The following is a 15,348-nucleotide window of genomic DNA, read 5'->3' as shown; positions in this document are numbered from 1 at the left end:
TAGAACTAAATACCTAGGGTGCTTGTTATGATTCAGATTCCTGAGCACCTCCCTAGACCAGGTGGGTCACAGAACTTCTGAATAGCTTTAGGACAGGGTCTAGGTGATTGCTAGGATACTAAAGTTTGAGAGTTCCTGCTCTATAAAGAGCATATTTCTTTCATCAGTTTGTTGAAGGCAAGCTCCTCAGGTAATGTAAACTAGAAGGCCAGGACAGCAGTAGGAACTGAATAGAGTGTGAATTAGCCTGGCCATTGTGGCTGGATTGGTTGAGTGTCAATCCATGCATTTACATTGAGTGTCAATCCTGAATTTACATTTTCCTTTGGCAGCACTTTTCAAAATCAGCTGAGCATTACTGTGTCCATTGAGAACTTAGGACTGGAATCCTGGCCAAAGAGGTCAGCTTTTCGATTCCCTGTCAGGCACATGTCTGTCTTTTGGGCTCAATCCCCAGTACGGGGTGAGGAGGAGGCAGCCGATGAATGTTTCTATCTTTCCCTCTCCCCCTCTCTCTCTAAATTCAATAAGAACATTTTTTTTTTAAAAGAGTGTGAATTACTATGATGTCTTGGCCTCAGACAGGTTCTAAATCTGCTGTTTCTTGGTAACTCTGACAGCACTTTCTCCCTAAGTGCTACATCGCACTAGAGGACCATTTTAAGTCCTTCTTGAGTATCTTGCTTTTCTACTGCCTATTTTATTTTAAAAAAAACCACACACGCAATATAATGGAAAGCAATAATTCATTACGTGAGATATGGACTTTCCCTTTGCACAGTGGAATTAATCTCAGCCTCTTTTCATGAGCGAACATAGATCATTTTAATGATTTCCCTGAGATGTAATTAAAATCTGTTAAACATTACCATCTCCATCAAGAGACACTGGTTATTCTAGTCTCAAACTGATGCTAGTGGTTCAGTAAAGAAACAGCCAAAGTAAAGAAACATCTGCCCACTGGTGATGCAATGTGTTCCTAATCCTGGCTTTTCTTTTCTTTCCTGTCCTTTGCTCATCATGGCGCTAAACTAGAACAGCTGCTTTCTATGTCCTTTTCTGTCCTGTAAAGTCTCTTGCTTTTGAAGTTGTCCCACTTGAGGTCCAAACCACTGAGCAGAATTTGTGTTGTGTATTTGTTAGGAGGCATATGGTTTCTGCCCTTTGAAGAAACAATATGTTCGGTAGGCTGCTCTTCACGGTCTTTAATCCTGTATCTGAGAGAGCAAGAGCACCTGGCCACATTCAAATGGCTGGTGCCTGCAATTTTGGAGAAAGACTCCGGGGACCAACACCAGAAGCAAAGACAAATATTTGGTGCCCATTGACTTACAAAAATTGTACAGGTTCTAACTCCACAAAGAAGGTAGGTGGCCACGGGGAGCAGAGCTCCAGACTTTCTGATTCAAATGTCAGGACACTTGGCACAGGATAAAAATTTGCATGCGATTGACAAAGATATTCATAGTTATTGCCTGAGCGCAAAGGAATATTATTCAGCCTTTAGCAGGAAGGAAGGCCAGGACAGCAGTAGGAACTGAAAAAAATGAATAAAGAGTGTGAATTAGCCTGGCCACTGTGGCTGGGTTGGTTGAGTGTCAATTCATGCACCAAGAGGTCACCTGTTTGATTTGACTTTTTGCCACAGGATAAGACTTTTTGCTAAATGAAATAAGCCAGACAAAAAGGGACAAATACTGTATGATTCCTATTATATGAGCTAACTAGAGTAGTAAAATTCATAGAAGACAGAAACTAGAATGGTGGTTGCCAGAGGGGCTGAAGATGGGAGAATCGGGAGTTATGGTTTAATGAATACACAGTTTCAGCGATGCAAGATGAAAAATGTTCTGGAGATAGATGAGGGTGATCATTGTCCAACAATGTGAATGTACTTAATGACACTGCACTACACATTTAAAAATGGTTACAATGGTAAATTTTATGTCATGTAAATTTTTCATAATTAGAAAACAAGTAAATTTAACAATTTTTTAAAATACTATATACTATACATGAAATAACAGAATGCGAATGCAGTCTGCTCAGGAGTATAAAGAAACGGCATGCTGGATCAGGACAGTGGGCCCTGCAGGTGTGCCACAGAGGCAGGATGGGAGAAGCCAATAAGCTTTGTGATCCGTGCCCCCCCCCTCCCCCCCATCAGAGATCTTGAGATGTAGTCCATCCTTCTTGCTTCCTATGGTAATGTTACCCACCAATTTGCCCAAAACCTTCTTCATAAAAGACTATTGCTGGGTGGCAGTTACAGGAGAAACCAATCCGCTGCATGAAGGAGGAATGCCCAGGTCTTGTCCTTACAAAAACAGGATGAGGAGCATGTTAGCTTAGACACCAGCCGAAGTCCTCTAGGTACATACCAAGCTGCCCCCACAGGCTGGGAAATCCCCTGTATACTCCACCTGACCCAGATTTCTCCCACAATGCCTAGCTGCTGAACTTCTTTGAACTCCCTTAAAACAATCAGTCAGCAACTCAGCTAGCAGTGAGTGGCAAGAATCCAATAGCTAACTTTTCAAAGTGTTAAGGGCTAACAAGGTAAGGTGACCTCCCTCGCTTTCTTATTTACCCTTCCAGCTAAAAGGTATGAAACTCCCAGAGTGGAATTCTTGTCATTTCACTCAAAACGGGGAGGGTATGTTCCCACCTTTAAACAGTGGTCTCTGACCCCCAGGTTTAATTTTAGGCCAGAATTATGAATTGATCAGACTTTGGGGTTCTGCTCGTCAAATAGTTTCCTGAAGCAGAGAATTTGTGCCTCATCTTTGCCCCTGCAGAGATTAGCAGAATGCCTTCTATGAGTGTAAACAATTCTAGAAATATCTCGTTTCTGACTACATTTTGGAGATATAGACATGGGTTTTACTGGGCTTCATTCTCTTTCTCTGGGACTCAAAAATACTTTTCTTTTTTTTAAAAGATATATATATTTTATTTTTTTTTAAATATATTTTATTGATTTTTTTACAGAGAGGAAGGGAGAGGGATAGAGAGTTAGAAACATCGATCAGCTGCTTCTTGCACACTCCCTACTGGGTATGTGCCCTCAAGCAAGGTACATGCCCTTGACTAGAATCAAACCTGGAACCCTTGAGTCCACAGGCCAACGCTCTATCCATTGAGCCAAACCAGTTAGGGCAAAAATGCTTTTCAAATGATTCTTTTCTACCCTTTCTTTGTGAATGTCAGATAACCCACTGCATCCACCTCTATGCCTTTGGGCTGAAAAATCCTGGGGAAAGCATGCAATTTAAATAAATTCTAATGGAAGATAAATAGGAGAGATGCCAAATCACATTCCTGCCCTGAAAATCTCTCCACCACAGTTTGGATATGACATAATCAAGAGGCACAAACAGGACAATTTGCTCAGATGGGTGATTTCAGTTTTCCATGCCAACTGGCTGATCTCACCTCATTTTCCATTCTTTTCAGAACATCCTGGAGCTGGAAAAGGAAAGAATTAAACTTTTATGTAATAACTTGAATCAGTACACCCAACATATTTCTGTTTTTGGCCAAACCCTGACCACAGTGAGTAGTAAAGATGTCTCCATTTCTGGGATGCATGGTAAGAACTAGCAGGAAGCATGTCTTCAGCAACCTTCTTCTGCTTCCCTTGGCTTTGCAGTGCCACATGCACATTCACGGGGCCATCAGCAAGATCGATGTTGAAAAGGATATCCAGGCTCTCATGGAAGAAACTGCCATTTCATCTACAGAAAATAAATCTGAGTTCCTATTAACCGATTACTTTGTAAGTATGGATGGAAGGAAGTTCCATTAATGGGGAACCTTATTCAGGTACTGAGGGATTCCTTAAAAAAAAAAAAAATTTGAGAACAATTGTAAAGGAAATATCTTGTGTGTTTTTAATGGAAAATATTGATTTTTTTTCCCCACGGTTCAGATAAATTAAAAACAGTGTGGTTTATAAATAGACAAAGGAAACATGTCTGGAAGGGAAGAAAGTCAAGGGTTTTCTACTGAATCTTCATACTTGGTCTTCTATGAGAATAATGCCAGGCACACATGTTTCATGACCTGTAAATAATCACTGTCTCTTCTTGGTTGTTATTGCTATATAACAAATCACTCCCAAACTTAATGGCTTACAGCAAGCACTTATTATCTCACAGTTTCTGTGGGTCAGGAATCCAGGTATGGCTTAGCTGGGTGCCTCTGAGTCCCTCAGAAGACTGCAATCAAAGTGTCAGCCAGAACTGCAGGCATCACAAAGCTCCACTGGGAAATGAACCGCTTCTAAGCTTACTCATGGCTGGAGCAGGCCTCTGGCTGACTGTTGGCAGGAGATAATATTTCCTTGCCAGGTGGTTCTCTCCTTAGGGCAGCACACATGTCAGCCTGCTTCCCCCAGAATTTTGATCCAAGAGAGACAAAGCCAGAAAACTCAAGATAGAAGCATAGTTTTTTATTAGCTAATCTCCGAAGTGATATCTCATCATATTTTATCTGTTAGAAGCAAGCCAGTAAGTGCAGCCCAAGCTCAAGCTGCGGGGATTACACAAAGGCATGCATCCTAGGAGGTGGGAAGCGCTAACATTCTTCATGGTCCTTTTCTTTGAAATGCTTGGACCAAATCACAGAGGCTAATTTTGAGGGTATTTGGATGACTCTACTATGTCATCTTTGCTAAAAACAGATCAGTGTCCCTGGTCAGAGCCCAGGCATCTTGTTTCTTAGCTATCTTGGAGTAAATTCTTTGTCTTCTGAATCCCTGACAACTCTTCCCTGGGCCTCTGCTAGATTTCATTCAGACTTCAAGGGCCATATTGGGAAACTTATATTTCTCTGCACATAGATAGGACCAACCCACTGGCCATGTCCTCCTATAGGATTAAAAGAGTAGCCAAAGTCAACACCCCAGGATCCACACTCAGGGAACAAGAGATGAGGGAAGAAAGAAAGGCAATTAGATCTGGGCACAGCAGTGAGCCCAGCACCTGGGAAGCCGACCAACCTTTCCTTTCCCTACCTTCCAAATAGCATCATGTGACAGCTATTTCTAAAATGAATCCTTTTTTTTTTTTTTCCTACCTTGGCAAAGGCAAAGCAAATTAACAATAGCAATGTCTTTTCAAAGCAGAAGCAGAGGTAGAGATCGGAGCAGAAAGGGAGATTGGATTATAATAGGAAAGTGCTTTCTTTTTTTTTCTCTTCTTCCAAATAGTGTAGGTGATCCCTGGGCTGAGAAAATATACAATAGAGTATATCTATTACTTTATTAAAAGGCTAATAAAAATGTCCCTATAGACCAGCGGTTCTCAACCTGTGGGTCGCGACCCCTTTGGTGATCGAACTACTCTTTCACAGGGGTCGCCTAAGACCATCCTGCATATCAGATATTTACATTACGATTCATAACAGTAGCAACATTACAGTTATGAAGTAGCAATGAAAATAATTTTATGGTTGGGTCACAACATGAGGAACTGTATTTAAAGGGCCAGAAGGTTGAGAACTACTGCTATAGACTAACCTATCAATAAAATAAGGGTCATTCTCCTTGAAAGTTTGACTAGGCTCCTATCTATATATATAAAAGGCTAATATGCAAAGTGTCCCCTCAGGAGTTCCACTGGGAGACCTGGAGTTTGATCGCTTGCTATGACATGCACTGACCACCAGGGGGTGGCGCAGAATGAAGGAAGGCCCCAGCCAGCAGCTGGGGAAAGAAGGCCCTGGCTGGCAGCTGGAAGGACCTGATTGGCCCTGATCACTGGTCAGGGCTAGGGACCCTACCCATGCATGAATTTCATGCACCAGACCTCTAGCTGAAATATAAGGAGGCAGCCACGATAGATTATCTTTAATTGATGTGCTCATGGAATTTTTGGTTTCTATGAAATTTCAGTGCACCAGAACTAAAGACTACACGTCTGTTGTTTAAGAGAATGGACTGTATCTTCAAATGGAAAAATAAGATTTTCTTAATAGCCTTAAGGCAAAATGCCTCCAAAGTCTGACTTTATAGTCATGGCAGTAAGTGTAGAGGGACTTTTATGTAGTGCCATGAAATTTATGTGGGCAAGAGGTAAGGCAGGAGAACAATCCAAGTACAAATATTGGAGGGCTGATGACCAGTGTGAAAATATTTATAAGGTCACTGTAAAGGCCATGTTCAAAGATGGTATCCATAGTTTTATATGCCTCTTCCAATATTAATCTTCTCTCTAACACATATTTGGAAGAGAGGAGGAATTTCAGAAAGCTAAAGGATAGTAGTAAACTCCATCCTCAAGCTGAGCCAGTAGTGATCTATCCTTAGAGATACATTTTTGAGCAATAGGTGTCCCAAGCAGACCAAGTGAAGTCTTGGACTGGTCTGGCAGCCAGATTATAATGTGTGCTCCTCCAGCAAGGAAGGGCAGGTTTGGAGTTAGGCATCCTTGTGGTTTAGTCAGATCTCCTGGGGGTGTGACGTCACCTTGGGCTCTAAAGAAACTTTTTATAATTATGTAATACACAATATGTAAATAAAATATTTTTACCTGTACATTACATTTTTTAAAGGCTATTCATGTTGCTGTAAATCCTCAGCTCCCCTTTCTTCATGAAAATCTATCTAGAGCTAACCTTCCGCCAACATTTGGGATCCCAGTTTGTCACTTTCCCTATCAGATAAGTCCTGACTCCCTGACTCCTTCACTTCCATCTTTAGCCATTAGTTTCCTCTCTTTCTCCACAGGTTTCTCTCCCTCTGCTATGTGTACAGCCACCTTTCCATCTGACCCTAACAGCCCCCATTTATATTCAACCCTTGAAATATGTATGTGGAAGTTCAGATTTTGTTAATGGCTTCTCCTAGCCTATGTGATAAAACCCCTACTTCTTTCTGCCCCAAAATCTGGCCTAACCTACCCAGACAACTTTTTCTTTCACGGTGTTTGCTTAAGCAACTGGTCTATTTACTGTTCCTGATACAGTTCTCACAGTCCTCCCTCTGTCCTTTGCTTGAGCCAATTCTTCTGCCTGGGGCACCCTTTGTCCTCCTTCCCCTTGGCAGAAAAATCCTGGTTTAGTCTTATAGCCTCCTCAAAGCTTTTGTGCCCGGGCCCTGGCCTTGGTGGGCCACACATTCCTGTCTGCTCCATTCATCAATGAGCGTGGCCTTGAATTACGAGGTCTCTTATGTTACATTTCAAGGCCTAATTATAAACCCACTCTGGGAGGAGCATTTGTGTTTCTGTTCAGGCATCCCCAGTACCAGCAACACAGAACACAAACATTTGCTCAGCTTGTTAAGCAATCCTAGCTCGAGGCATCTATGTGATACTGCATGGGGACGGTTAAAAGACTCTAACTTGAATAAAGATAGAGAGCAATGAGTATACAACAAATACATTTACTTATCAAGTAACTATGAAATAGCTGCAGTAAGGCTCATCCTTCAAGAATAACTTGTTCTAAAGAAAGTGCTCAGCTAGGTACTTACAAGTTGTGAACAAGGAGATGATTTCTTATTAAGCAGATCTCAGTTACTGGCTTTTTTTTTTTTTTTTTTACTTTTTTCTTTCAGTTAAAATTAAATAGTCAGTGACAGTCTCAGTGCAACTTGGAGAGAAAACTTTTTTTTTCTTTATTAAGTTGTTAAATATCCTTTTTCTTCCCCTCAAGGAAGAAGATCCTAACAATGCAATGAATAAAGAGAGACAAAAGTCTTCAATAAAATCAAAACTGTTGAGACTGCAAAGAGATATTGAAAAAGCCTCAAGCGACCGGGAAGGTGTGTAATATGTCTGTGAGCAGCCTGATAAGGGAAAGTATTTTCATTGAGATTTGGGGAATACTGCTTTTGCTGATTGACACAGGGATTATCTCCTTTAAAGAATCACATGTCAAACCTAATTTGTATGAATAAAGAAAATTTTTTAAAAAAGGAAGGAGAGAATAAAAAACCAAAAACAATACTTTGGTCTATCTGTGAGAGCTATATAAGTTCTATACCACCTTTTCCAGAAAGACAGCATTTTTTAAAAATATTTTTTTGTTGATTTCAGAGAGGGAGAGAGTGAGAGAGAATCCTCAATCGGTTGCCTCCTGCACGCCCCGCACTGGAGATCAAACCCACAACCCAGGTTTGTGCCCTGACCAGGAATTGCACTGTGAGCCCCTGGTTCATAGGTCAACACTCGACCACTGAGCCATGCCAGCTGGGCAGAAATGCAGCATTTTACCATGTTTCTGGCATTGCTGGAATGAGGGACAATTCATTTGGTTTAAAACATAGTAAACTGTGCACAGGGCTTTGGGTCTTCTTGTCTGTTTCCTTTTAAACTAACGCTCTAAATGGTGTAAAGATCATTCAGATTAAATCCTGTTCTTAGAGGGGAGGCCTGTTAGAATGGGAAACCTCTCTAAAAGGATGCAGGTAATAAAAGCGACTCCCCACTTGTGACCGTGACATGTACAGCTTATTTTACGTGAACCAGAACAACTGATTGCAATGGAGCACTTGACAGGAAATCCAAGAAAGCAAAAGTGTTTCCACATGTAAATATCATAGCAAGGGAAAGGTTAACCCTGTGGTAAATGTCAGGAACCCACCAGGAATGGGTCAACAAGGAGGATTCATGAGCTCAACTTGGAAAAATATCAGTTAAGACTCTTTAAGCACCAACCAGCGTTTCTCACATTTCATTAAATGAAGGTAAAGGTCACCCATTCAGTAACAACTACCTACAGAAACAGCTCCAGCCATTTCGGAAATCCTTCTGGGCTCAGCTGTGTCCCCCCAGAGCAGGAGGATTGTGACCGAGAACATGATTTCCTTTTCAGGACTCCGGCGAATGCTGAAAGCTTACTCCAACAACTCCTTCTCAGACCCAGAGAGCCAGAAAAGCACAGCAGCCCTAATGGAGGAGGTAAATATTGGCAGAGCACAGTTTCCTAGATTTAAGGATGAAAGAGTTATTTTTAGAACGCTCGTTTGCCAGCCCATCTGGCCGCTGTTTGCCTCTCCTTTCTCATGACAGAACAATCTAGTCTGAGGCGTGTAGGGTCAGGTCCTTGGCAAGGAGTTTGAGGGATCTGGAAAAATCCGACTATTTAGAAACATTTGCTTCAGTTTCTTCCTAGGGGGGGAAAAAGGTGCCTAAAATAGAGTTCTCTAAAATAGAATGATTCCTTCAGGGTCTGGAAACCATGCGTACTTGTAACCCAGTTAAGAAACGTGACCAAAAACACAGGTTCTACATTCAGAAAGGCCCGTGTTGCATCTATCTAGCTCTGCTGTTTACAGGGATCTGGGATAACTTTAGTTTTTGCATCTGTAAAATGGGGATATTGGAACCTACCTCAAAGGGTTTTTGTGAGGATTAAATGTTATTTAGAAAATGCTAGCACAATGTGCAGAGGCAAGCTGAAAAACTAATTATTGATTAAAATGCTGTTTTTCATTCATTCCTCAACTAACATCCGGGTCTTCTGAGAATAACAGGAGGAAAGAAATATGTAGGAATTGATGGACAAGGTGGCAACTTCGGAGGAATTCACATTAAAAAGGCAATTAGCAAAGACCTGTGACTTTAACAGAGGAATAAAAACAAGCAGATGCTAGTACCCATGTGTGCAGGATATGGGTTTTCTGCTGTGATTAGAGTGAGAGAATGTTGGTAGGTTATCTTTTCTGAGAAAAATTCAGGAAGAGATAAAACTCTGTTGCAATAATGTTTTGAAGGATACGGGAAACTGGACATGCTTCCCTGACCTCGAATATAGCCTAATTCAATTATGAGTAGGTACCTAAAAATTCTGTCCAAACAGGCAATTTCAGTAGTTCTTTGCTGAAAATAGATGTATACAGGCACAATTTATCTGTTTCTTAGCACAGGTTTCCTTCAGTTGGGTGCTGTTGCAGAAACAAACCTAACACTTCTTGTGAAGAGAAAAGCCTGAATTCTACTCATTTGCAAACAGAGGTCTAACATATTCGCAATGACACATGGCTATGATTTTTATGACATTATAAAAGACTGGGACATTTTCTGTGATAACACAACATATTTAGTTAACTAATTCAATGCAAATAACATTTACCAAAATAAAGTCAAGTGAGAGCACTTTATGATGGCGTTAATTATAAGTTTATTTGTTTGGTTGTTCCTGCACAGATGTTTGTCATTCTTGTTACCAGCATAGAACATGTATTAGGATCAGAAACTGTGGTAGGTATTCACTGGGCTGATTCACACAGTGGAGGATGCGAGGAGGGAGGGAATCTGACCCCTAGATTCACAGTGTTTGTGATCTAGTGAAGGAACAAATGCAAGCCTTCGAATAGTGGGTACCAAATACCCCTGTTATGTCATTGCACACCTCTGCATCTGCTGGAGGGAAACTCGTGATATTGGTAGATTTTGCGTTACCTAGGGGAGTTTTTTTGCACGAGGACACTCGGTTTCATTTAAATTCTTCCTAATTCACTGTTGTTGTTTTTTGTCCTGGAAGTGCCATATTTGAAGCAAAAATGTTGGTAAGGCATGTTCTCTGAAAAACTGTTGTTCGTGTTGACTTTGGATGTGGGAAGGAGATTTGCTCTGTGATGCTCTCAGATGCAGAGTAGTCCTAATGGTAGAAGGTATGGGGGGTAACTTTAGTTTTTGCATCTGTAAAATGGGGATATTGGTATCTACCTCAAAGGGTTTTCAATGCAGTGGATTGTTTCAAGCATTAGAGGCCTTTCTCATCAATTGGAGGTGTCTGGCAGGGATCCTAGGGTTAGGGATCCCCATGCTGGACACATGGGGAAGGCAGAGGTGCTGGTGGGGAGGAGATTGGATAAGCAGGCCCCTTCTAATACTTGGATTCTGTTGTTGTTGTTTTTTTATTTACCCTGATTGGACACAGCCTGACAAAGAAGTCATTATAAAGTTTACAGTTCAAAGTCAAGTAGAGAACAGGAAGAGCCTAAGAGTGTCTCTTAAGCTTCAGTCCTTATTTTTATAATTAAAATATTGTTTCCAGTTTTGAGAAGTGTTACTGTGAACTTTCTGTGTAATATAAGGCCTCCCTCTTCAAGAAAAACAATGAACATCAACTGAAATAATAAATAAGCCCTGCCTCCCATCATTTTGGTTTGGTTCTACTGATATGAGTTCAATCCTATTCGCAGTGTAGAGCGCCGATGCCTCAATTGCCTTTCCTCAAGGCCTCCCAAAAGCCTACCTTCTCAGTCAACACTTATTATTCCCTCTCTCATTCCTCAGCAGAAAATTGGGTAAAGCCTATTCATTGCTACAAAATACTGAGTAATAATCTATCAAGGTTTCTGGTTTACTCTGTTCACACGAGTCCAGAATAAGACACACTCAACAACTAAGGCTTTCCTCTAGAACAGTGGTCAGCAAACTGCTGCTCTGCGCATGGGCCACGAAGTTTCAATCGCACTGTACATGTGCGCCCACACGTGGTATTTTGTGGAAGAGCCACACTCAAGAGGCCAAAGAGCTGCATGTGGCTGGTGAGCCGCAGTTTGCCGACCACTGCTCTAGGAAAAGGGTCCATTGTTTTGCTCAGCATTTTCTGTGTATATCTGCATATGAGTTGAATGTGTAATTTTTTAGATTTCTTTGTCATTTTGAAAGTTATCCTGATATACTTTTACCCATGCAGTTGTGCCTCATTTTCTAGAAACTTACTCACAAGGCCAAATGATGTATCCACAGACCATTTTGAAACTAGACCTGATGCAAGCAAACGCCTATAAACTGTCATCAGTGTTAGCAGAACTTGAACAAAGACCTCAGCCCAGCCATCCTTGTAGTAACTCCATCTTCAAGCGGAAAGAAAAGGTAAAAATTTAAGAGATTGGTTATAATTTCTTAACTAGGCTTACTGGGTGAAGTGGTATAAGTAGCATCAGAGCAAAAAAGCTGTAATGAATTATGTATGCCACATGTCCTAAATCTCAACTGCAGAATTTTAAAATAAATTTAGTTTCATTCCTTTGAGAGGAGTAACAAGAGCTAAACACAGCTGAATACATTCTTCGTATACTAAACACAGGGAGTTAAAAACCCTTTGGATTCTTTCTTCTTCCTACTCATACCTTAATTTTATCCCCTGTGCTTTTATAGTAAACTTTTTATTAAATTGAAATTTCATATTCATACAGACCTGAATCATAAGGTTTATGATATGCATTAGTCTCATCCATTTATTATACCACATAATGTAGAAAATGCATGAGCACAATTTTTAAAAATCACATACATGTATTTTCCCAGTGTTACCCTCTTTAGGAATTGGTGGTGAATAGTGAATATGCATGGATTAACTACTGCTTATAGCTGTTTTCCATTGTCTATCAGAAGGGGTGCTATAACCATCTTGTTATAAAGGGACGAATTTCTTTCTAAGAGACTCTGAGCTGGAAAATGGTCTCAGTCAAAAAAGGAAGGAAGGAAGGAAGGAAGGAAGGAAGGAAGGAAGGAAGGAAGGAAGGAAGGAAGGAAGGAAGGAAGGAAAAGAAAAAGGTCTCAATCATTTAGACAGAGCCATGTAATTCATTTGCATTAAAGCCAATTAAGGTTGAATTTTATTATTTTGCCTATGTACAGGTCAGAATTGCAATATGCTAATTGTCTAATTCTGAAAATATTAAGGCTTTAGATACAAGAAAGCTCTATGTAAGAGTTTAGGAATGTAGTTAATGCTTTATTTATACCCTCCTCCAAAAAAATTACAAAACAAATTCCTAAGGAAAACAGCTATAGAAGAATTATATTTCATGAATACTTGAGTTATTAAAAATAACTGTTTTCAAAAATATTTATTTGAACAGCAGCAGACCCATAGTTATGTAAGAATATCTCGGCCTTTTCTGATGAAGAGATTACAGACTGTTGTAAGAAGGGCATCTTCTGGTGGGCAGAGCAATCCAAGTTCTTCATGTGCAGGTAATCCCATGCCCGGAATAATTTTGGGCCAAATCCTATCAGTAAAGCACATTGCTATATTTACTTATTTTTTTTATAGCCACAATGATATATATCAGCTCAAAGAAATCTACATTTAAATTAAGACTGATTAATTTGTTAGAATGTGTAGCTTTCTGTGCAAATGTAATCCAAAAAGTGTGAAGGAACCAAGAAGAATGTAGGGTTGGGAAAAGAATTTTATGAGGTGACTGGTTGCATGTGATTCAGACAGCCTGCAATTTACAGTGCACACGATCACCCCTAAGCCATTGGGAGGAGCTCGGGGAACCGTCTCCAGAGCCTCCTCCAAACCTCCATGTGAGAAGCATGATCCCAGGGCCTGCTTCCCCCATTTATTCAGCTACCTGACTTGAGTCACTTGTCCATCCACACCCTTCTGCCTTTTGGCGTTTACCTTTCAATGCATATACACACACGCGTGCACATTATTGTCCTTCATAGTTCAACTATACTCACCATAACCTTGACTCTCTAGTTTCTTGATTAGAAATTGGTCAAAAGGAAAAAAAAAGAGTTTCAATAAAACCCAGGACATTATGGTCCACATGTATATTAGAGACTCACTGTGGCATTGTTTGAAAAACAGGGATGATGATAAGAAGCATATAGTCAAAGTGTCCCCTATCTATACCTGAATGACAAAACTTGTGTATGTCTTCCAATACATGCATACAGCAAAACATGCATACCACACATATCAGCCAACTGCTGTTAAGTTCATGTGGAAAGCAAATAATTTTAAATTATCTTTATGATTATAATTAAAATAATTCTTTTCTCCAGACTTATTTTCTATATTATGATGTAATTGTTGATTATATAACATATACAATCCATGTACAGCAAGCATGTCAAATTCAAAGGCTAACACGGGCCCAATAAACAAGGTTTAAGTTCATGTGGGCCACAAAAAAAACAAAAGCTTCAATTTTCATAGAAACATAGGTTTATTTCGATAGAGACATGCTGAATACAAAGGGCTGAAATAAATGAGTAATCATTAATATAAAATAATAGAACATTTTAATAAAAATTAATATATTTTCTTGAACATTAACTTACCAGACACTGAAAAACTGCACAAATTAATAAGCATAACGGAAATAAACCTATTTTTTTCTTGTTCTCCGAAAGCGAAATATTTCCTGTTGCACACACCAAACAAGTCAGCCCAAGACTAATGATGCGGCAATCGGCTGCTAAAATATTTGCTGCTAGTATTAGTGGAGAGAAATGGTGCGCCTGTGCGTAAGGGGCATAAGGGAAATGAGTGCAACACGATTAATCAATGATTAGCGAACGTTGTAGTTCATTATTGATAATTATGTACAACAGGATATTGTAAAAATTAAGTTACGAAATTTTTATTAAAACATTTCTTACATACTGTTATATTGGCTGAGCCACAAAAATATTCATTGTGGGCCGCATCACAGGCTGCAAGTTTGACATGCTTGATATACATAGTAGGTATAGCATAAACAGTTACTGAATCAAGGAATAAATAGTTTATAAAATTATAAACTTTTCTTTTGAGAAGACTTCGATCTATTTAAGCTCTGCACCACACTGCTAAATAACCAGAGCTCCCTATCCTCTTCCTCTTGCTTACTGACACAGCATTGGTAATTATAACTTGATCCAACTTTCAGCCTCCGGTGTGGCCCAGCACGGCAACATTCTTTGCAAAGCCTTATATTCTTTTCAAGCCAGGCAAGATGATGAATTGGATTTGGAAGTAGGTAAGAATCATTCTCAAATGTTTAATTGCCTTCCCCTGCTGAAATCCTTAATTTGAATAAAACTTCTGACTTAGTACAGTAGCCATAGAGGTTACCACCATGTCAACTCAGTTCAGGTTTACAATCACCTTTCCTAGAAGATAAAGATAAATCACATAAAAGAAATAGCTAACATCTGTTCAGTATTTACTGTGTGCCAGACATTATTGCAAGCCCCCTGTCCAACTTAATATTCATAAAACCCCTTGAAGTGGTTATTGTTATTTATTCCCATTTTATTGTTGAAGAGACGGAGGCATAGAAAGGGTAAGTACTTGGCTAAAGTCACAGGCAGTGGAAGTGCAGGGTTTGAATGTAGAGACTCAGTCATGCTTACTCACAGTGCCACATGGGGGTAGAACGGCAGGCATGGAAAGTCATTAGAGAGGTGGTCTCACCTTTTCTAAAAGCTAACCATGAAGGAATGTGAAGTGACTTCCTCTCATGGCTGAGTGTCAGAGCAAGTTCTAGAACCCACGGCAAAGGACCCCCAGCTTCATATTTCTCCCACTTATCTCTCAGGAAAGTGTTCTATGACCAATCTCAGGAAGCAGGCCCCTTCTTTGTGTCACAGATTTTTGTTT

At 40.1% G+C, this 15,348-nt stretch overlaps 1 protein-coding gene across 5 annotated transcripts in view; it reads left to right on the top strand.

The window, feature by feature from the left end:
* The window catches only part of NOSTRIN (nitric oxide synthase trafficking), a 53,088-nt gene that overhangs the window by 35,264 nt on the left and 2,476 nt on the right, over positions 1-15,348 (top strand). For 3 of the 5 annotated variants that reach the window (XM_036320524.1, XM_036320527.1, XM_036320526.1), the window contains 7 exons: positions 3,457-3,555; positions 3,653-3,778; positions 7,660-7,768; positions 8,821-8,906; positions 11,709-11,834; positions 12,827-12,941; positions 14,636-14,725. In XM_036320524.1, the coding sequence (XP_036176417.1) occupies positions 3,457-3,555; positions 3,653-3,778; positions 7,660-7,768; positions 8,821-8,906; positions 11,709-11,834; positions 12,827-12,941; positions 14,636-14,725 (751 nt within the window). Of the gene's footprint in view, positions 1-3,456; positions 3,556-3,652; positions 3,779-7,659; positions 7,769-8,820; positions 8,907-11,708; positions 11,835-12,826; positions 12,942-14,603; positions 14,728-15,348 lie in introns of those variants that run through there. The other 2 variants (XM_036320525.1, XM_036320528.1) reach the window with 2 other exon arrangements.

This window comes from Myotis myotis, unplaced genomic scaffold (genome assembly GCF_014108235.1).
Source record: "Myotis myotis isolate mMyoMyo1 unplaced genomic scaffold, mMyoMyo1.p scaffold_m19_p_8, whole genome shotgun sequence".
In the NCBI taxonomy this organism is placed as follows: domain Eukaryota; kingdom Metazoa; phylum Chordata; class Mammalia; order Chiroptera; family Vespertilionidae; genus Myotis; species Myotis myotis.
Note: the sequence above shows the minus strand (reverse complement) of the source record. Positions and strands in the feature narration are given on the sequence as shown.